Source organism: Sitophilus oryzae, unplaced genomic scaffold (genome assembly GCF_002938485.1).
Source record: "Sitophilus oryzae breed Bouriz unplaced genomic scaffold, Soryzae_2.0 scaffold_402_pilon_pilon, whole genome shotgun sequence".
Taxonomy (NCBI): Eukaryota; Metazoa; Arthropoda; class Insecta; order Coleoptera; family Curculionidae; genus Sitophilus; species Sitophilus oryzae.
The window spans coordinates 635,059-659,048 of NW_022146977.1; the positions used below are offsets into that span (position 1 = coordinate 635,059).

The following is a 23,990-nucleotide window of genomic DNA, read 5'->3' on the forward strand; positions in this document are numbered from 1 at the left end:
GTTTCTCTTTTGTTTGAACCCATTTGAAAAATTGTTCGCCGCCTTAAAATAAAACCGAAGGAAAGGAAGAAAACGTAGGAGCGATGCAAAAAAATATAACAAAAAAACAAAAAACCAATCTGCAATCTGTTAGATCCAGTTGTTCGAGTTATGAAATACGTGATTGTTTTACGGTTTATTTTTTGTGTATTTGCGTATTTCGGTTAAAATAGAGGTAGTACAGATATACAACGTCTGAGTTTACGTTCTTATGTACTTTGTTTTTGACATAATCCATCTGTTTTCTAGAACTATTACTACTTACTAAAAAGGTCCGATTAAATGTATATCTCCGAAACTAAAGTTCCAAAAAAATTCGTAATATATCTAGAAATTAATTTACCCACTAGTAGTTATAAAAAGCATTTTTGGTAAACTCTGTCTCTAATAGTTTCTGAAAAATAAAATTAATTTTCTTAAAAATGTCCGATTAAATTAATATCTCCGAAACTAAAGTTCCAAGAAAAGTCGTAATATATCTACAAATTCATTTACCCACTAGTAGATATAAAAAGCATTTTTGGTAAACTCTGTCTCAAATAGTTTCTGAAAAATAAAATTAATTTTCTTAAAAAGGTCCGATTAAATTAATATCTCCGAAACTAAAGTTCCAAGAAAAGTCGTAATATATCTACAAATTCATTTACCCACTAGTAGATATAAAAAGCATTTTTGGTAAACTCTGTCTCAAATAGTTTCTGAAAAATAAAATTAATTTTCTTAAAAAGGTCCGATTAAATTAATATCTCCGAAACTAAAGTTCCAAGAAAAGTCGTAATATATCTACAAATTCATTTACCCACTAGTAGATATAAAAAGCATTTTTGGTAAACTCTGTCTCAAATAGTTTCTGAAAAATAAAATTAATTTTCTTAAAAAGGTCCGATTAAATTAATATCTCCGAAACTAAAGTTCCAAGAAAAGTCTAATATATCTACAAATTCATTTACCCACTAGTAGATATAAAAAGCATTTTTGGTAAACTCTGTCTCAAATAGTTTCTGAAAAATAAAATTAATTTTCTTAAAAGGTCCGATTAAATTAATATCTCCGAAACTAAAGTTCCAAGAAAAGTCTAATATATCTACAAATTCATTTACCCACTAGTAGATATAAAAAGCATTTTTGGTAAACTCTGTCTCAAATAGTTTCTGAAAAATAAAATTAATTTTCTTAAAAGGTCCGATTAAATTAATATCTCCGAAACTAAAGTTCCAAGAAAAGTCCTAATATATCTACAAATTCATTTACCCACTAGTAGATATAAAAAGCATTTTTGGTAAACTCTGTCTCAAATAGTTTCTGAAAAATAAAATTAATTTTCTTAAAAAGGTCCGATTAAATTAATATCTCCGAAACTAAAGTTCCAAGAAAAGTCGTAATATATCTACAAATTCATTTACCCACTAGTAGATATAAAAAGCATTTTTGGTAAACTCTGTCTCAAATAGTTTCTGAAAAATAAAATTAATTTTCTTGAAAAGGTCCGATTAAATTAATATCTTCGAAACTAAAGTTCCAAGAAAAGTCGTAATATATCTACAAATTTATTTACCCACTAGTAGATATAAAAAGCATTTTTGGTAAACTCTGTCTCAAATAGTTTCTGAAAAATAAAATTAATTTTCTTAAAAAGGTCTGATTAAATTAATATCTCCGAAACTAAGGTTCCAAGAAAAGTCGTATTATATCTACAAATTCATTTACCCACTAGTAGATATAAAAAGCATTTTTGGTAAACTCTGTCTCAAGTAGTTTCTGAAAAATAAAATAATTTTCTTAAAAAGGTCCGATTAAATTAATATCTCCGAAACTAAGGTTCCAAGAAAAGTCGTATTATATCTACAAATTCATTTACCCACTAGTAGATATAAAAAGCATTTTTGGTAAACTCTATCTCAAATAGTTTTAGTAACTTCTTTAGGAGTAAATTTTTTGGAAGGATTTTCGAAAGTTTATAATCATCTGCTGATGATGCTAACATGGTTAGCGAAACGCGCGTCCAGTGTAAAAGTAAAAGTGTTTTGGTGTATTGTGGTGATTTAGTGTTTTTATTTTGCTGTCACCATTGTATGTTAAACCAAATTGAAATTTGACCCGAAAAGTTATACAAGGTGAGACAAAATTAATATGGAACATTAGTCACTTTTAAAAGCAATACTCCTTTATTTTAAATGGAACACCCAGTATATTTTTCCGGTGTTCAATGTGGAATTTATATATCTTCAAATTTTTTTTAAGGTTGCCTAGCTCTCAGACAATATAATAGGTTAAACTCCAACAAAATAAATTCAACTTTGTCCCAGCTACTATTATACAAAGTTTATTTAATTAGTCCACAATAAAAGCATTTATATGTTCATTAAAAAGCCACCCTCGCAAACTTTTTATTGTTATAATAAAAAAAATCGCAATAAGGCATTACGGTTATAGCATTTAGCGCAATTAAAGTCTTGACGATGTCAGAGGGAATGAAATTATGTGAGCGTATAAGAAAACGATTCGCTGTAAATGAAAAAAATATATATTCTGGATGATGGTAAAAGTCGTTGAAAGTTTTCATCTCGGTAATTTCCCGATTTCAAAAAACACATTTCGAATTAACTGCATCAAGATAAACTTTAATACTCACTGTCATTCTGGGAATGACTCTAGTAGCTTTCTGGCTAGAGTCCGTGGCTGATGTTGTTCCAGGTAGTGATGACGCTTTGGAACAGGATCTGTTATTTTTGAAACAGGTTTGTTTTGGAACTGGCTTAGAACAGGTTTATGTGCTATCCTATACCAGTTCCAGTTCCAACTGTACCAGCTGTTTCAAAGCACTCCAACTTAAATGAAATACTTAAAGAAATAAATTCTTGGAATTGTTTACATTATGTTATCTACTATATTTGTGATACTAGATTCTTAATAGTGTATTTTTCAAAATTAGATACTTATATATTATATTGCATTTGGCAATATCGCCAGTACGTTTTTTTGATGGTAAGAAATTATCTTCGCCTATTCTGTTTACATTAAAAAAAACTGCGTAAAAAATGTATACAAGGGTGTTTCAAAACAAATGCGAAAAACTTTAGGGGGTGATTCCTTGTTCAAAATAAAGGGTAGTTTGCTTTATAAACGTTGGGTCAAAAGTCAACCATTAGGGAGATATCGCGGTACAAAGATGGCGGAAAAATAATGTTTTTATTTTTTATCTTGAAAACGAAAAGAGATAGACTAATGAAATTTTATGGAAGCATTACTGTTATGAAAACACACTTTCAGGTGATTTTTTTACTTTTTTAAAATGAGTGGAAGGGGTTGAAATAAACTACCCCTATCATTCTTGTTAACGAAATTTAAAGAAAAATCTTATCAAACACATGCAAATGCTTTAATTTGGATAGTTTAGTTTGTTTAGAAACTTTTTTACCTCTTGTGTTTTTTTGATAAAACTCACCGATTGGAAATTAAAAAATAAAATGTAAAGCATTACATATCAGGACAAAAAACATTTTTAGATTAAGAATCTAGTGATAATAACGATAATAAATAACGATAATAATAATCATCTAGATAATAACGTATTGCAGTAGAGTAATGTCAAATAAAATAATATTAGGAATATCCTAAAAAGTAACAGCGGCCGACTAGATTTTTTCTTTTACTTTTTTGTAAAAAAAATAAAAGCTAACACATTTTTTGGACACAACAAAATAATATTAACTAAACAAAACTAAAAAAGTAATTTTTACTACATCACAAGCAAATGATAATTAATATTTACTCAAAAGTCATAATTTAGTCAAAATTCAAGATCTTTATAGGAGGTGCCTAGCCGACCCCCCCCCTCCCGTTATTGCGCCATTGCACAAATGTCATTTTTTGTTATTGGCAGCGTTGCCAAACTTTCTTTTAAATATTCACATTTAAAGATATTGAGGTCGGGGAATCCCAAGCACACAGCGAAGGCGCGGCGGTAGCTGCCCCCATAGTTAATATACCACACATAGACTAGTTAACTTAGTCAATGGTAGCAGTGATGCCACAGGCCACAGAAGAAAATATTGACCACTGTTGCCAAAGTTATCGATTTTTAGCGAGCAGAGGCACGACAGCGTCTTCTAGTACAGGGTGTCCCATTTTCATATGTTTTATAGGGTTTTTCGTTTATGAGGTAAGGTTTTCACACATCACGTACTACTTTTTTATGAAACTAAACATGCTACACATAGATTTGTCCTAACCTTATTAGTTCCTTAAATACAGGACGAATTTGAAAAAAATGCATTTTTTGCATTAACCTATCGAAAAGGTGAAAACTGAGTCCTATAGAGTTTGTCACGTAGAACTGTATGCTTAACTAAATTTTCGCAGGCAGCTCTGAGAGATAACCGAGATACTTGGGGAATCGAAAAATAAAACATTTTCAAATTCGCCCTGTATTTCTGAAACTAAAAGGGCAAGCACAGATCTGTATTTAGCACCTTTTGTTTTATAAAAAAGTAGTAGTGATTTAAAAACTTTATCTTTGAATCTCTACTCATGAACGAAAAACTCCATGAAACACTCGAAAATAGGACACACTACACAAAAATTCTAAGTAATCGTTACAAAGTAACAGTTACTTTAGGAGGACTCGAAGTAACGCTTACTATTTGAATTTAGGACTCGTTACTCGTTACTAAGCTAATTCGTTACTTTTGCGCCTGCAGTAATCGTAATCCCTGGAAATGCACGAACGAAACTCGATACTGAAATATTCCTTTCTTCGACGTAGGTCTAGTTGTTATCAATATGTTTATGTTTAAAGTGTTGACTTGACACCGGCCGGTGTTTTGGATGGCAAATGTGTGATATTTTTATTACAATTATTATGATTGGCTCATGCCGCACGGTGGAAAGACCCAATATAAATGTTGGACATTGACTTAAAAATAAAATTTTAAATTAAATAATTTTGGTAGAAGATTTGAATTACTTAAAGTCCAGACCGTTATATTTTATCCAACTCAAAAAAATATTTTTAATTATATATCTGTTTGAAAAGTTTCAAATGAAGATATTACACTGACTTAATTATGGTATTCATTTCTTGTGAAACAACCTAGTTTTATAAAAACTGGCAAAGACATTAATAATTTTTTTTAACTATACATATTAGTGCAAACGATTGTTTTCACTTTAAAATAAAAGATATATATAGTCACAAAAGTTTGGGAGAACAATTGTATATAAGAGACACATAAACATTTTTTTGCTGCTAAATACTATATTTAGTAGCAAAAAAATGTGTATGTAGAAAAATAAAAAAATGGCCAAAGTTGGCCAAGACTTTATATATATCACAAGGTAGATTAAGCCTTTCTAATAACGAAACTAATTTAACATCTTGCCCCAGCTTGCCCCCCTCTAAAAATTTCCATTTAATATATTACTAATACATGCTATACTAAAATCAAAAACCTTTTCAATTCCAATAAATTAATTTAAAATTTTTAGAGTCAAATTATCTTTATTTTTTTATAAATTTATTAATATTTAATTATTAATTGGATAAATACAAAATGACGCTAAAATCAAAAACAGATACAGGGTGCTACAAATATATGGAAAACTTATAAACTATTGGAAAAAGAAAGAGGGTTAAAGTGCAGTGTTGAGGTTTTTGTTTGTAATAAAAATATTCTAGTGCGTTGATTTACTGTTATATTCTTTGCTTATAATAAAGTTATTGTACAGGGTATCCCACTAAGAATAGCTCTCGGCTATATCTCGGAAAGTATTAGCCGTGAGGCTTGCGGAAAAAATATTCATAACTAAAGAGACCATGAGAAAATGCTGGAAATTATTTTCAAATTTGTAGAATGGCCGCTAGAGGGCGCAACTGCTATAAAAAATAAGAAAATAGAGTTTTTACACAACTTTGCCTAGATAAGGGGTACTATAAATAATAGCTTCATAATCTTCAGTAAATTCTGAATATTTTTTGTTAGAACCATTTTCCCCTATCTGCCAAAATAAAGTGGTGGGGAAAGGTTAGATCTGTTTTTATTTAAATATTAATAATTCCGGACTGGATGGACGGAATCCAACTAACTGGAGCTCGTTTAAAATACCGTTTCTTACTCTATATTATACCATATAAACAATAACTGTAAGCTTTTGAACGTAGATGCTAGGGGGCGCTGTCTTACAAATTAACAAACATTGTGCGTTTTTTCAAAAAAAAATGCGATGGTATATGTCATTTTAGCTGATAATAAAGAGTAATGAAAGCTTAAAAAGTCAGTGAAAACCGCATCTTGATATCTTCTTTCAAATCGAAGATATTAGCAAAGTTATATTAAATAGGAAAATATATGTAAGCCCTTAATTACCATATTTTTATAACACGGTATCAGTAGTTTTAGATTTCAGTGGTAAAATCTAAAGCTATTTCTTTTTAAAAAGATCAAAACTAAAACATTCCACGACAGTTTGGCAAAGTTTATAAGCATTTAAAACTTGTAAGATTTTTCCAAAACGTACTATATTTTTAGGTCACCCTGTAGATGGTTTGTAATGAGCCAACCACTTTCTTTCATTAAAATTTAAAATTGTTCTGTTTATACATTATTACGGTATATAAAAATCATTTTTTCGTCTTTTGGATTAAAAGTGTTGAGAAGAAAACCTCATGTCCAACAGCTCCCATAAGCTCGTTCCACTGTGTGCCGACCCGGAGGCGGTCTGTCCCTTTGCCGTTTGTTGTCGCTTTTTTATTTATAGAAAGAATTGTTTATTTAGATTAACATGTCTCAGATATTAATTACAAATGGATTCACGTTAGTCACAAAATGTTAATATCTGAAAAAGCAGAGCAAATATTTTTCTTGTTCAAAGAGAATAGATATTTCGCCACTTACACTGTAAGAAAATCTACAAAATAAAAATAGTAATTTTTAGTAAACACTGCTGGGGGCGTTAATCCAAAGGACTTTTTTGAAGAGATGAATCCGCCACAGAGGAATATACATTTTTTTAATATTTTTACATTTTAACAAAAATATATACATTTTTTTTAAATTTTACTCTTTAATGTTTGCCTATTTTTTAATGTAATACAAAGAGAGAGAGAGAAAATATAAAAAAATACTTGCTTTTATTCTTTTTACTTAGAGTTCTTCCCTAGAATTTTAAGTACTGATTGGGTCGACCGGTCGACCGCGACGAATCTGCTCTATCCCCTTAGAAATGTGCACAGTTTCTCGGTTTATTTCAGACGTTTGGCAACGTTTTTACTTTTCTCTCTTTGTTGAGTACATTATAAACGTATTGCACTCTTCTTACATACGGAAATCTCGACCCTAAACTAACATTTGCCAGTCCTTTATTTTAACGGAAATACCGTTTAATTTAATAAAAATGACATAAAATATCAAATTTAATATTTATACGTGTATCTGTATTTACAGTTTTATGTTGATATACTAATCAAATCATCACAAACGGAATATTTAAAACTCCAGCGAAATAAATTCAAATTTTTTGTCTCACCTACCACTGTTTATAACAGGTTCGTTCAAGCAATCGGCAATAAAAGCATTTATGCGTTTAGTAAAAAGCCACCCTCGCAAGCTTTTTATAGTTATTACAAAAAAAATCACAATAATACATTACGACTTTTGCCCTTTAGGGGAATTAAAGTTCATACGCTTTACGATTTTAGAGGGGTGAGATTAAAAGCCTATAAGAAAACGGTTCGCTGTAAAATGAAAAAGAATACACGTTTGGTGTGATAATAAAAGTCGTAAAAAGTTTCCATCTCTGTAATTTCGATTTGGAAACAAATTTCGGATTTTACTGCTTCTAGAAAATTTTATTTAATACTCACTTCTTTCCTTGGAATGACTGTAGGAGATTTCTGGTTAAGTCAGTATCAGTCGCTGACGTTGGTCTATACCTTCCATATCAGCTCCCTTCCGTTTCCCTTCCAAAAGCCACGCAATCTAAGTGAAATAAGTCAAGAAAGATAAGAATTGGCTATAACTAAATTTAACTTTTCAAACTTGTCTTGAAAACCGTTCTCTAAAAACGTAACATTCACCAGTCAACGTATCCTCGAAAATGTATCGTCAAGAAAAGTTGAACCAATAATTCTACACGCTTTTCTTCATTTGAAAAACTGTTATTTACAATTTTTAGTTCATTTCAATTTACAAAGCTTGAATTTGACAGCTTCACATTTCTAAGAGCAAAGACGATTAAACTTGTTTCCATTGCTAACTAAGTGAAATTGTTTAAAAAATATAAGATTTGGCGATAACTCAGTAATTTTTCGAAGAAAACATATTAAAACTTATATCGCTGAAAAGCTTAAAAAATGGTGCTTTTATGAAGTCATGGCCAACTGTAGCTTCCATTTAAAAAAACATATATTTGTGTCGTATGTCAAAAATGACAGGCTTTAGAAAAAAACGGAGGACGCAATCTCATTAAGGATGTGATTATCTACAACTTTTATCTGAAAACTTTTTGTCTAAAATAGCTTATAATGGAATTAGGGTAATTTTTAAAATAGCCGAAATTTGTTTTTTTTTTTCGAAATATCTAGTAAGCCATGAACTTTTTCAAAAATCTGAAAGGCGCATATTTATGACCCCACAAAACTGCAATTCTTTCCCCATTTAACCGACTCTCTATCTCCAGTAGTTTCCGAGATACCCATAGAAAACATCGTAGGAGACTCGCCCTGTATTTTTACCTTAATATACTGCTTAAGTCCTCGTATACAGGGTTGTTCACCACATACGACACGGAGTATTGTAGCTAAACGATGAAATGTTTACAAATTGTAAGTTTTGGGTTCGTTGAAGGACTATTAGAGCTACAATTAAGTTGTATTTTTTAAATGGAACACCCTGTATATTATTACATTTTTAGTTTCTACGATTAAAATAAAGGTAAATTTGATTAAGGTTTATTCACTTAAACCTTACCGTTTTTGAAATATTTTCAATTTTGTGAAATTGCAGTAAAAATTTTAAGGCTTCATTTATCCAAGGGTATCAATGTTTTTAATACTAAATATTTACTGAAGTTTATTTATTGATCCGTTATTGTGTTGCAATAATAAAATAATACTACCTTATACAGAGTGTCTAAAAATTTATTTTAAATAATCATTAGCTTTCAACGGCAATAACTTCTTTAATTTAAATGGAACACCCTGTATATTTTATGAGAATCAGATGGACAATTTAATTGTCTATCAAATTGTATTATTTTATTATCTATTATTTTTTACCTATCTCTCTTTAAGTTTCCGTAGAAAATGTATTTTCTTATAATTTAAAATTTATTTATCAATATACCCACGGAATACTGACATTTTAGATTATTTTTAAAGAGTACAGATACTAATATTGTCGATATAATTCGTTTATTTCATTAAAAAATAAAAAAAAACTGTTTAAATATTTGTTAAAGAGGACCAATTAATATGATTCCAGTATTCAAACTACATTAACTGCCTGTTTACGTTGATTAATATTAATTGCCTCAAATACTAAAAAACTGAGTTTTGTATGTGTATTAGACAGTGTGGTAAAAAGGAACACCTTAAAAATGATATTTTATTATTTAATAAATGCTTATTTATAACAACAGAGACGTTCATTTTTATAACTTATTATTATATTGATTTATGATTGAAATCCACATGTATTTAGAATAATTTATTAAAGAGCAAAATTAAGTATGTAATTAATTAGTATTTGGGCGGAAATAATGGTAAAATAAAAACGTTTATTATTATTACTAAAAAAAAGTTTATAATCATACACTAGTTTATAATCATCTGCTGATGATGCTAACATGGTTAGCGAAACGCGCGTCCAGTGTAAAAGTAAAAGTGTTTTGGTGTATTGTGGTGATTTAGTGTTTTTATTTTGCTGTTTAACACCAAAGGTTCCAACCCTCAAATGGAAATAATGGTGTTATATTTAATTAATGGTATACTCTTTTATAAATATTTAAATAGTTTTCTTTTTACCTACAAATGGGCTAGTAATATTACCGTTTTGCTAAAAACAATAATATTACTAGCCCGTACATTTTGTACATTTGTTGCTTTAAAAACAATCTAAAATGTCAATATTCCATGGGTATATTGATAAATGAGGTCTAAATTATAAGAAAATGCATTTTCTACGAAAACTTGAAGGAATAGGTAAAAAATGGTATAATACAATTTGATAGACAATTAAATTGTGCATCTGATTCTCCTAAAAGATACAGGGCGTTCCATTTAAATTAAAGAAGTTATTGGCGTTTAGAGCTAGAAATTATTTAAAATAATTTTTTAGACACTCTGTATGAGGTAGTATTATTTTTATTATTGCAACACAATAACTGATCAATAAATAAACTTCAGTAAATATTTAGTATTAAAAACTTTGATACCCTTGGAGAAATGAAGCCTTAAAATGTTTACTGCAATTTCACAAAATTGAAAAAAATTCAAAAACGGTAAGATTTAAGTGTAATAAACCTTAATCAAATTTACCTTTATTTTAATCGTAGAAACTAAAAATGTAATAATATACAGGATGTTCCATTTAAAAAAATACAACTTTGATATTTTTTATTTATTTGGGACACTCTGTATGTTGTAAAAATATTTTTAAATTGTAGCTCTAGTAGTTCTTCAACGAACCCAAAACTTATAATTTGTGAAAATCTAATCGTTTAGCTACAATACTCCGTGTCGTATGTGGTGAACAACCCTGTATAATAAAATATGTAAAACTTAAACAAAATTAATTTAACTTTGTCCCAGATACCTATATACAAGCTTTATGCAAACAATCTGCTATAAAACACATTTATATGTATATTAAGAATCTACCCTACCAGACTTTTTATTGTTATTGCAAAAAATCGCAAGACATTACGATTTTTTCCTTTAAGGTAATTAAGGTCCATACAGTTTACGAATTTAGAGGGGTGAGCTTAGGAGCGTATAAGAAAACGATTCGCTGTAAAATGAAAAAAATATACGTTCGGCGAGATAATAAAAGTCGTAAAAAGTTTCCATCTCTGTAATTCCGATATCGAAAGAAATTTCGGACTTTACCGCTTACTGCTTCCAGATAATCTTTATTTAATACTCACTTCTTTTCTTGGAATGGCTGTGGTAACCTGGACAGTCTCAGGAGCTGAAATTCAAGATTCGGCTGTAAAAAGTTTAAAACTATATTCTTAAAAAAACTATATAAAATATATTGAGAAATTTTACTCAATAATCTTTTTTTTTCGGAAAATCAATTTTATATTTTGTTCTGGAACACTTGTATATTTCTAGAATTTCTACAAATTTTAGTTTAAATGTTTATAAAATAACTAGCGTGTACCCGTGACTTCGTTCGCGTCGAATTATCGTGATTACTCAATGGTCATATTTTATGAAACACCCTGTATAATTTAAAAAAAAATCTTAAAATATATAAAACAACAAAATAAAATATACGTGTTTAAGAGTTTTTCCGAAAAACTCACCGGTTTTTGAATAAAAAAATATTATAATATTTGAGGGGTGGTTTCACCCCCTTAGAATTTGAGTTTCGAAAAATCCCTTCTTTTCAAACCTCTACACCCTAAAGTCAATCCGTTTTCCAAAAATCAGCTTTTTACGTTAAGCGCTTTAAGCAGGATCGTGATTAATCCATGACCAGATTTTTCGTAACACCCTGTATACATTTTTAAAAAATCTTAAAATATGTAAAAAAGAAAATAAAATATACGTGTTTAAGCGTTTATTCGGAAACTTGACCGTTTTTTAAATAAAAAATATTGTAATATTTGAGAAATTTGGAATTTCGAAAATCCCTTCTTATCGAAACTCTACACCCTAGAATCAACCTGTATGCCAAAATTGAGCTTTTTACGTTGAGTGGTTTGAGCAAGATCGTGATTAATCAGTGAGTCAATCACTTAAGGATTTTATATACCGAGTGTTGCATCGTCGGACGGGACATAGGAAATCCCATGTAAATGTTAATGGGGTCAATTATTGACTTCCCTAATTATTTTAGAGAATAATTCTATTTAGGTTTATTGAAGAGCACTAAAATCCACATTCAAAAGAATAACAGTAGATATTTTTGATTAGCTCGTTTACGAGTTATCGCCGATTTCTTTTTAAATATTTCTCCTTTCTTATGGCCCTGTATTTACTTATGAGCACCAGTCAAGGTAAAATGTAACTGTCAAATGAAGTTGTTATTTCAGAAATTTATCTATTTAGTGCTTTATTATTATTGAAAACTCATTCCTACATCGGAAATCTTAAAGATGTATTTATAAATACAAATTAATATGAATTAAAGTAAAATAAAGTAATCAATTACAAAGTAATTATTACAATATTCAATAACTTATTAATTTAGGTACTATTAAATTGTTAGAACTTTATGATTTAAGAAGATGTTCAAAGATTCCTCCATCGACTGCTAGACAACGACCCAGGCGATCATAAAATTTTCTTCTTACATTCTCTAGTTGGTAAACTGAAATTCTATTGCATTCGGCAGAAATAGCAATTTTTAACTCGTCTAGATTTGGGTATTTTTTATCCTTGTATATTCTTTTTTTAAATGGCCCCAGAGAAAGAAATCATTTGGCGAAATATCAGGAGACCTTGCTGGCCAATTTACTGTATGATTTAGGCCAATAACGTTTCCATTAAAACTATTGTCTAAATATTCCCGAACAGCCAGAGTACTATGTGCCGGGCAGCCATCCATTTGGTACCAAACTTCCTGATTTTCCCTAGCGGCATCATGTAAAGCAGGTAAAATATGATTTTCGAGTAGTTCCAAATAATATTCTGCATTTAAATTTCGCGTAAGAAATAATGGCCCGATAATATTGTGTCCGAATATCCCTGCCCAAACATTTACTTTCTGTGGATATTGCGTCCTTGTTTCGACAAATCTGTGTTGATTTTCTTTGTTCCAATATCGATAATTTTGAACATTGGGTTCATTATTTAAGGTAAACGTGCATTCGTCAGTGAAACTTATGTTTTTTAAAAATTCCTTATCCGTGTTTGCTCTTTCCATCATATCAAAACAAAACGTCTGCCGCCGTATTTCATATTTGAAGGAATAGTTTTTATGTCGTTTCAAAATTCGAAACGCTGTAGTGTGATCTATTCCTATTTCATCCTCGTTTCCTTGTGCTAATCTTTCCATCGTTCTCTTCCACGCACAGTAAAACTTCCAAGTCGGTATCATTATTTCTTGCATCTTCTCTTTGTTCCTGCCTTGCTTCACATCTGCAATTATTTATTAGGGTACCTTTGGTCTCAAATCTCTGGATATTCCTTGCGATTGTAGATTTTCCAGGTATCGGTCTATTCGGATACAGAGCAGCAAACATGTCCCACACCTTTTGATAACTATTTCCTTGACAATACCATTTAATCATCAATACTTTTTCTTCGGTAGTGTAATTCATGGCTAATATTTTCGATGTAGGTATGATTTTTTAATAATAATAATTGATAATCATATTGATAATAATAAAGCACTAAATAGATAAATTTCTGAAATGACAACTTCATTTGACAGTTATCTTTTACCTTGACTGGTGCTCATAAGTAAATACAGGGCCATAAGAAAGGAGAAATATTTAAAAAGAAATCGGCGATAACTCGTAAACGGGCTAATCAAAAATATCTAAAGTTATTCTTTTGAATGTGGGTTTTAGTGCTCTTCAATAAACCTAAATAGAATTATTCTCTAAAATAATTAGGGAAGCCAATAATTGACCCCATTAAAATTTACATGGGATTTCCTATGTCCCGCTCGACGATGCAACACCCGGTGTATTAGTATAGATTTCATATATTTTTTTTTTCGTTGACCTAGTATACTATATATATTTTTTTCTTTTTATTCTTGGCCTTAGGTCGTTGAGGTTGCAAAGATGTTACTGGATTTTGTTCATTATATTATTTTTATGACGACGTTTCGACAGTATATATGTCTTTTTCAAGTTAAAATTGTTAAAAACTGGACAAAAGTACAATAGCACATATTAAAACTATTATTTTAATTGTTTTGTTAAAGTGTGACGTCCCTAAACAATTAAAATAATAGTTTTAATATGTGCTATTGTACTTTTTTCCAGTTTTTAACAATTTTAATTCTGTAGGAATCTACGTTCAAGAGACTTGAAACAGACATATACTGTCGAAACGTCGTCATAAAAATAAAATAATGAACAAAATCCAGTAACATGTTTGCAACCCCAACGACCTAACGCCAAGAATAAAAAAATCATATATTAGACAACTTACAGTTGGCAGTTATGTTTATACACTCACCGGCATGAAAAATGGGCACCTTAAAATTTTAATGTATTTTAATTTTTTTTTAGTCAAACTTTGTTAGTCTTAACTTCGCCTGAATAATTATAAAGACTGGACAATTGCACAATATGACATTCTATCCTAATTAAAAAACTTTATTTTGAGCACTGTTTAGGTTTAGTTAGTAATCAAGATCGTAGATTATTCTTGTATAATTATGGTGCTGTGCAATTACCAAGTCATTAAAATTATTACCGAAATAAAGATGACTAATATTGATACTAACAATTTATAATAAAATTGTTGCTTAAAGAGAGACTAAATAAAATAAACTGACTTGTTGGTTTTACAAGAGATCTCACAACTTTTTGTAGTGGAAGAATTGTGTTGCGAAACTTAGCATTTTTTACATTCTGTTTTTGATGTTTTTTTATTTAGCTTGCCTCTCTTTTTCAGGATTAACCGGCGACAGGTTTCATTTCGATGAAAATGGAGATGGACCAGCCAGATACAACATTATCCATTTTAAACAAGTAACTCCCGGAAGATTTCAATGGGTACGAGTAGGAGAATATCTAGAAGGGTCATTAGATCTCAATATGTCAGGTGAGATATCAACAAATATTTGATTTCCAATCATTTTAAATTTAAGTCAATATTAAACACTATTAAATACTTTTAATACCTGTAAGAATTTAACTAAGGTCTTTATAGTTATATTAACAAATAAGCTCCTTAATAATTGTTAGTTAAATATATTCGTTTCATTAATCAGAACCTATAAAATATATACAGTTGGATGACACAAAAGTGCCTTCAAATACCTCATAGTAGTTCTCTAGAAAATTATCTATAGAGCTTATTGCTTGCTAACGTAGTTATATAGAAATGCTGTAATAACACTAATGGGGGTATAAAAACTATAGTGCTACTAAAACATTTCTTTTGCTATAAGGTACGTGTCTATTAAACTTATATAGCTGAGAAAAAAACACACATTATCCTGTATAGCAAAGAAACTATAAATAAAAGCTTCAAACCTCAACTCTGATCTATTGACGATTTTTTTTGGAGATATTCGCTTTTGAAGAAGACACGAACATTTTTTCGTATTTTTTACATTAAAGCCATGCCTTTGCTTTTGGTCTTAGTCAACAGACCTATAAAATAGTGTTTATGATTTATGTAATGTCACTGTCTTTGAAAAATCATATTATTATTGTCTGTTGGGCAGATACGGTTTTAAGTCCAAAAGTTGGTCTCTACCGTGATCAATTATAGCCATAACAATAGCTACTTTAGAACTTAAATCCATCTCTACTAGAATAAACGTCAATAAACAATAACAATATGACTTTTGAATGACAGTGACATTCCAAAAAAATGACTCTATTTTATAATAATTTATAAGTGTGTTGAGGACCATAGACAAACAAATAAAAAGAGACTGGCAAAGAGAGGGACAACGTTCCCGTAGCGCAACTCAGAACAAGAGAAAATTTTTTTCTATTTAGAATGATCTGCGCATTGCGTCTATTGGGCCCTCATATCACTTTGACCTTACAGATCCATTGTGTCCCCCTCTTTCTTGAATCATAACTCATCATACAGTCCCAGGGCTTTGACAAAAGCCAGTATCTGGGACGGTTTTATAGAGGTAGTTCTCCATCTCCAATATCAGTCGTACCAAAATTTCATGGCACGAATGGTTGTCGTCTCGGCGCACTCAGTGATGAGGTGTACTGGTGTTTCCCATCTTCCCCACAGAATCTGCATTCGCCAGTTTCTTCTTAGTTTCAATCTACTGAGGTGTTCATTGAGGAGACAGTGTCCTGTTAAAACCCCGTGACAATCCGAAGATTGTTCTTACTCAGACCCAGGAAGATCTGTGATTTTTTCTTGATCATAAGCCCTCAGAAACTTCTTCGAGTGTCTTAGACCATTGCAAGATTTCCATTCCAGGTTGCGGATGGAATCTTCCAAGTTCTTGAGTTCCGCCTTGAGTTGGTTACCACTTGGAAAGCAGAACGGTTCTGGTCCAGTTAGTGGAGTGTCCGCTCCTTTCCTAGCTAGATTATTTGCTTTTTCATTGCCTTCTATCCCTTGGTGAGCAGGCACCCAGTGTAGGAGGACTTTGTTTTCTTTGCCTAATTTATTCAGCTTCTCTATGCATTCTTTTGACCAATTTCGAATTGATTGATACTGAGTTGATCGCCTTTAACGCTGCTTGACTATCAGATAAGATGGCTATTTCTTGTTTCCGATAGTTCCTATCTAAGATAAGTGGGTACGCATCTCTCGATAGCGTATATTTCTGCCTGTAGGATACTAGGGTAAGTGCCCATTGGTTCGGAGTAATTAGCTCTCGGCCCAAACACTCCGATCCCTGTTCCCGTATTGGTTTTGGAAGCATCAGTATACCAAGTTATGGTATGGTCTTTTAACTGCTGGGCAAGCGTTTCGTTCAACAAGAGAGAAAGAAGCAGCCATATAAAACGTAATTTCTAAATAGAAATTAAGAACAATCGCCTTTCGTCATCATGACAACCAAGATGTCAACATCATGATAATTCGTCACGTTTGTTAATTTTTCTTTTGGTGATTTACCTTTTTTTTTCTAAACTCTCCATTTTATTGACTTATGAATATGGATAGGGAACAAATTTCTTTGTTTCAGATAGGTATTTATATTTTGTTGCTTATAATTTTAGGTTATACTATTTGTTATTTTATTTGCTGCAGGAGCCAGTATCATCTATTTTTTATATGTATTGGTACCCCCTTTCTCTGATAGATATGTTAAACCCGGTAAAATACCCGGTTAAAATAGAAGTAAGTAGTTATACTTATCATCTTATTAAGCTTAATACAATTAATTTTTTTCATTTTTTGGGTAGGTAGTTTATAGCTGGTTTATAGTAACCAGAAATTTTATTAATATACCTATTTTACTTTTGTTTTAGGATTAAATTTTTATTTAGGTAAAACCGGACTTGAAAATGGTTCAGGATCATAATTCTCGTAAAGTTTTCTTTGCTTGGATATTCACTTTGTTATTGTAATTAGGCAGTTTTTTCGAAAATGAAATTTTTAATGCCCTTAAAAATTGGCCGATCGTTTCCTGCAACAGTCAGTTCTTCTGGATTTAAAATTGGTAGGTGGGTGGAATAAACACTGTTATTTTTTTGTTATTATATTATAAAAAGTTTATTTATTTTTATATATAAATAAATATGTTTATGAAACATATTTATTTATTCATTGTCTATTTTTGCTTTTTTTTATAATTTTCCTTATAATAGTAGTATTCTTTCGTTCTGAAAGAAACTGAAAATTTTCACTTAAACTGATTTATTCCCTATACCACGTAAAGGGAACGGAGGTTTAAGTGAAAATTTTCAGTTTCAGAATGAAAGAATACAACTAATAATGGCTAATTTAAATTTTCCGCCAGCCAAGATGTGCGATAATGTCTTGCGATACGTTTTATACCTATCTCTTTCTTTTTCATATAAAGCACACATAATAAAGAAATATAGCAATAAAGACGTACGTCTTGCCATGGTCCTGCTAATTGGTTTCAAAATTGTTATTCTGAGTTGCGCTACGGGAACGCGGTCCCACTCTTTACCATGAGATTTGTCAGTCTCTTTTTATTTGTTTGTCTATGTTTAGAACTTAAAACCATCTCTACTAGAATAAACGTCAATAAACAATAGCAATATGACTTTTGAATGACAGTGACGTTCAAAAAAAAATGACTCTATTTTATGTGTGTTGTTGAGGGCCCAAAAATTGTTGCAAATCGTTGCTGTTTCATTCAAAACCGAATATCTCCAATAAAAATAAAGCTATTAAGATGAACTAAAAAACAAACTATAGAGAAAAAACTTACCTAGATGATAAAGTGATTTTTAAATTCCTTGGTTTCTTAATATATTCCACAGGATGTTTCAAACTTTCACAAAAATATGAACATTTTGTTTTCTATCGTATAATTCACAGATGGAAATTTTAATTTTGAATTTAGAAAGAGACACTAAAAAGTCAAATAATTTAGCTACGAATTGCTTAAAAAATCATCAAAATCGGTCCACTAGGCTAAAATGTATTAAACTTTAAAAAATTGTGTGGATAAATAACAAAACAGGATATCAGAATATTTCTATAATCCAATTTCATCGTTTCCTTAATATTATTTATTATGATCCCACAGTATTTTACAGCGAATAGTATATTCTGTTTGAATATATGTAGGTATATAAATTCGAATTGAAAAATGTACTCAAAATATTCAAGTATATTGCCACTTCATTTGAACTTGAAGCTGAAGCACTTTTATACAGCACATAAAATACGTACCTCTTTTATTGACTGGCAAATTCTATTTCCCCTTTTCATGATCAGAAATACAATTCAAACTGGGCCAGCCCAAACCTCCAGAATCGGTATGCAGTCTGCCTTGTGCCGTGGGTCAAGCTAAGAAATACGTCGAAAAAGAGAGCTGCTGTTGGCACTGTTTCAATTGTACATTATATCAGGCAAGTATTAGGAAAAATAATTGTTTTATCAACACAATCTTTTTATTAACATATTTTATGTATAACAACAATTTTTGTATTAGAATACTTACTACATTATTGTACAGGGTGTGTCAACCCTGTAATGTAGGAAGTATTGGGTACCATGCCTGTGTTAAAAATACTAATTTGTAAATCAAGGAGCCTTAGAAAATAAGATTTGATCGTCTAATGTTTTTGTGTCTTAGTCCTGGTATGTTGGAAGATGTCCAAATCGTATTTTTAGTCATATTTCAATTTTCTCAAATGGAACAAGGGTGGCTCATTAGCATATTTGGAAAAAGTATTTTTTTACGAATAATTTGGTACCACACACTTGGTATTTCGAGTCAAATTGTCGTTATGAACCGCATTGTTACAATTTCTAATAAACCGTATGTGAAAATGTCAAAACTTGACATATGATATGTCATTCTATTGAGAATGTCATTTTCTATCGAATAAAGTAAGAAAATACCCAGGGGGTCATTTAAAAATCAAAAGTTGTAGTCATTTCCGGTGAAACAGGAAGTGACCTAAAATGCCTGAATATGTCAATCAATCCTAATTTATGTCATATACTAATATACCAAATCTCGTTTTTTTTATCTGAAAAAATAAAAAAGTTATAGGGGTTGAGCCATTTTAGAGAGACGCACCCTGTATACAAATTAATATTGACATTATTCCAGAAATTAACTTTCCCTATTAAAGTCTCGTCAAAGTTTTTCATATTTTCTCATTTATAAATTTCTACTTGTTTTAGAAAATAATCAGAACTCTATACCGGGGGTATGTCAAATTACATTTAGTAAGTTTGCAGAGTTCATTAACAATACGACTTAAAAGATTAGTTTAAAATTTCGAAAACTATGCCTTTGTTTCAGACCTCTGGATTAGATAGCCTGTGTCCTATCTTAACGTACGATTCATTTTCTTTATATAGCTCTTTTATTATATTAAGCAAAGGTCTATCTACTTCTAAGATATTCAAGACTTCCCATATCTTGCTGCGGGGAATAGAGTCGTACGCTTTCTCCAAATCAATAAATGCTAGATGGACTTCTTGATCTTGTCACCTTGAGGGTGTGTCAACCCTGTAATGTAGGAAGTATTGGGTACCATGCCTGTGTTAAAAATACTAATTTGTAAATCAAGGAGCCTTAGAAAATAAGATTTGATCGTCTAATGTTTTTGTGTCTTTTTGTGTCTACATTACAGGGTCCTGGTATGTTGGAAGATGTCCAAATCGTATTTTTATTCATATTTCAATTTTTTCAAATGGAACAAGGGTGGCTCATTAGCATATTTGAAAAAAGTATTTTTTTACGAATAATTTGGTACCACACACTTGGTATTTCGAGTCAAATTGTCGTTATGAACCGCATGTTACAATTTCTAATAAACCGTATGTGAAAATGTCAAAACTTGACATATTGAGAATGTCATTGTCATTCTATTGAGAATGTCATTTTCTATCGAATAAAGTAAGAAAATACCGAGGGTATCATTTAAAAATCAAAAGTTGTAGTCATTTCCGGTGAAACAGGAAGTGACCTAAAATGCCTGAATATGTCAATCAATCCTAAGTTATGTCATATATTAATATACCAAATCTCGTTTTTTTATCTGAAAAAATAAAAAAGTTATAGGGGTTGAGCCATTTTAGAGAGACGCACCCTGTATACAAATTAATATTGACATTATTCCAGAAATTAACTTTATCTTATACAGTTTCGCAAGTTTTTCATATTTTCCATTTATAAATTTCTACTTGTTTTAGAAAATAATTAGAACTCTATACCGGGGGTATGTCAAATTACATTTAGTAAGTTTGCAGAGTTAATTAACAATACGACTTAAAAGATTAGTTTAAAATTTCGAAAACTATGCCTTTGTTTTAGACCTCTACGAAATAATATACAACATTAAGGGTCCTATTGAGGTTTTGCCGGCTTTGTAGGTCCTCTAGCTAATTTGTCCCCTTTGACGCTTGGGTCTCGGGTTCGAAATTAAAAAAGATCCAGTAATGTTACGGTGGCTCGAGGAATTTGTATGCCACGCTCTGATGGACGTATGGCCTTTGATGTCGTTTGTGCAATTCTACTTTTGTTTCAGTGGCAAAATAATTTCCGTTCGACCCTTTTATGATATATTATAGATATATGAAGATATAGATGTGAATATAGTTTGGAAGGTTGTAGTCATTAATATTTTTTGGTCTCGCGTTTGTGCGGAAAATGCAAACAAAAAGTTTTGAGTTATTTGAAAAATATTTTAATTGTGTTTCGGATTTTGTGAAATGTAGTTGTTTTATTACTGTTTTTTTGACTAGCATTTATCTGGCATGCAAAATGAAAGGAAAATACGCGTGTTTTGACAATTGTTGAACCATAGTTTAAACTAAATACAAATCACTGTACTTTTTTGGGAATGGGACTTAATCTCTAGTCATATTGTTTTTATATTTACTTATTTTAATAGTCTCATATAAAAATGCTTTGAGAAGCACAAGATTTATCTGCTCTACCATATTGAAATTGAGCTATAATATTCTCCTTGAATCTAGCTATTAGTGATCTTCCAGTCAGCCTAATATATTTCTTATTACAATACTTACATGCAACTAAAAGAATTCAATACATGGTGGTCCAGACTGTATTCCAAAAACTTCGGCAGCATATTCTGCAGATAAAATTAAGTAAAAAAGTTTCGTTACATCGTTGAGGGTTTATAAAATCCACCATACACAAACACTTTTACTTTACACCGGCAACGCGACCGATTTTCGCCTAACCTTGTTAGCATAGTCAGCAGTTTGATTTATAAACTAAAATACAATCTACAAGTTGAGCGTTTATAATATACTCGCTCAGTGGGCAACCGAGTGGGCGTGGCAAGATCTAGCCAAGCGAGTTCAAACCAACCGAGTGTAACAATTAAATTTCGCCACTGGAGTAGGTGGAACAGAAGAACTTGAAGGAATTGGACGGTTGTCTCTGTTCATACTATCTTTACATTTAATTAATTCTGATGCTTTCAATATGCATCTAATTGCCTGTAAATTTGAGACTTGATTTAATTAATTCTAAATTAATTAGATCTATACCATGTTTCTTATCAACAATGCTTCTGCAACGCAAGAATTTATCCGGTCTAACATCATTTTATCTGAGCTAAATGTTCTGTAATCTAATTAATATTGATCTTCTAGTTTTTTTTTTTTTTTTATATGATAATTATTCTTTTACAAGAAATTTTCACAATACAACACCGACCTTTCCAGTGGAGGTGTTTTTATCCTTTGGATTACCTATAATTGTTGTAATTTATTATTAGCGAAGATATACACAAGTTTAATATTGACAATTCTTACAATACCTTCTCTTTAGCCACTAGTAACTTCGATACAGATACTGCCCCATGCGACATGAATTCTGTGAGCATAAACGGAATTAGTACTGAGAGAATTGTCAGATTCAGCGGGCTTGGAACACCCTCAAAAAAGGAAATACAACTTCTGCAACTCCCAGTTGACGATATGCCAAGAACGTACAACTTGACAAACATGTCATGTAGTATTGAGCAATAGAAGGATTGGAAGAGCGAAAACGCATCTAAGCCCGCAGTTAAAACGACAATACCACATAACTTAGTCATACACTGAGGCTTCCAAAACCAATACGGGAACAGGGATTGGAGTGTTTGGGCCGAGAGCTAATTTCTCCGAACCAATGGGCACTTACTCTAGTATACAAAGAGAAGAAATCCTACGCTATCGAGAGATGCGTAAACTTATCTTAGATAGGAAACAGGAACTATCGGAAACAAGAAATAGCCATTTAATTCGATAGTCAGCAGGTTTAAAGGCCGATCAACTCGTTATAAATTAGAAATTGGTAAAATAGAATGCATAGAAAAGCTGAACAAACTAGGCAAAGAAAACAAAGTCCTCCTACACTGGTGCCTGCTCACCAAGGGGTAAAAAGCAATGAAAAGCAATAATCTAGCTAGGAAAGGAGCGAATATATGGATCCAGAAGCGTTCTGATTTCCAAGTGGTAACCAACTTAAGGCGGAACTCAGGAACTTGGAAGATTCCATCCGCCAACCTGGAATGGAAAATCTTGCAACGGTCTAAGAGACCCGAAGAAATTTCTCTGAGGGCTTTATGATCAGAAAAATCACAGATCTTACTGGGTGAGAAGAAACAATCTTCGGATTGTCACGGGGTTTTAACAGGAACTGTCTTCTCGACTCAAGATAAGTTTCGAAATAAGAAGACGCGTGCAGATTTCTGTGGCCCGAGATGGTGAAACACCAGTACACCTCCTCAATAGAGAGCTAAGCACACACCCGAGACGAACAACCATTAGTGCGATGAATTTGGTACGATTGATATGGAGATGGAGAACTACCTCTATAAAACCGTCCAAGATACTGGCTTTTTGTAAAAGCCCTGAGACTAAAAAGTTTTGAAAAATGGATTGATATCAAAGGGCGACACAATGGATCTGTAGGGTCGAAGTGATTAACCCCCTCCCACTCATTCTAAATTCTTAATTCTAAAAAAAAATTACAAGAAATTTCATAAATACCACATTATTAATATATTCCAGTGGAGGTGTTTATCCTTTGATATATAATTATTTGTTAATTTTTTTTTTTTTTTTTTTTTTATTGTTTTTTAATAATTTCTTAAAATTTCCTTTTAGACCACGGGATAACTCTCTATCAAACGGCATCGAAAAATTTTTGACTATCTTTCTCCACTTCAAAAAAGTCGAATTTTCAGAATCATTATATATAGATTTATATATTATATATATTATCACTAGTGAAGGAAATATCTTTACACTCAGCTACATTCCAAATGTAATCTCTTTCTATTTCATATCTTTCGCTGGAAGGGGAAATAAGTAAATCTATGAAACTTAAGAATCTAAAACTACTTAAGCATTTTAAGGGGGGGTGTTCAACAGTATGATATGATTCATTAGGAATTAGGAATATATCTGCGTGTAGTAGTATTTTTCCTATAGATATCAA

At 31.1% G+C, this 23,990-nt stretch overlaps 1 protein-coding gene across 1 annotated transcript in view; it reads left to right on the forward strand.

Moving 5' to 3' along the window:
- The window catches only part of LOC115885609 (metabotropic glutamate receptor 4), a 350,895-nt gene that overhangs the window by 299,229 nt on the left and 27,676 nt on the right, over nt 1-23,990 (forward strand). Inside the window, exons 8-10 of the mRNA XM_030904570.1 lie at nt 14,840-14,989; nt 18,791-18,928; nt 20,847-20,901. Of these exons, the coding sequence (XP_030760430.1) occupies nt 14,840-14,989; nt 18,791-18,928; nt 20,847-20,901 (343 nt within the window). The remainder of the gene's footprint in view (nt 1-14,839; nt 14,990-18,790; nt 18,929-20,846; nt 20,902-23,990) is intronic.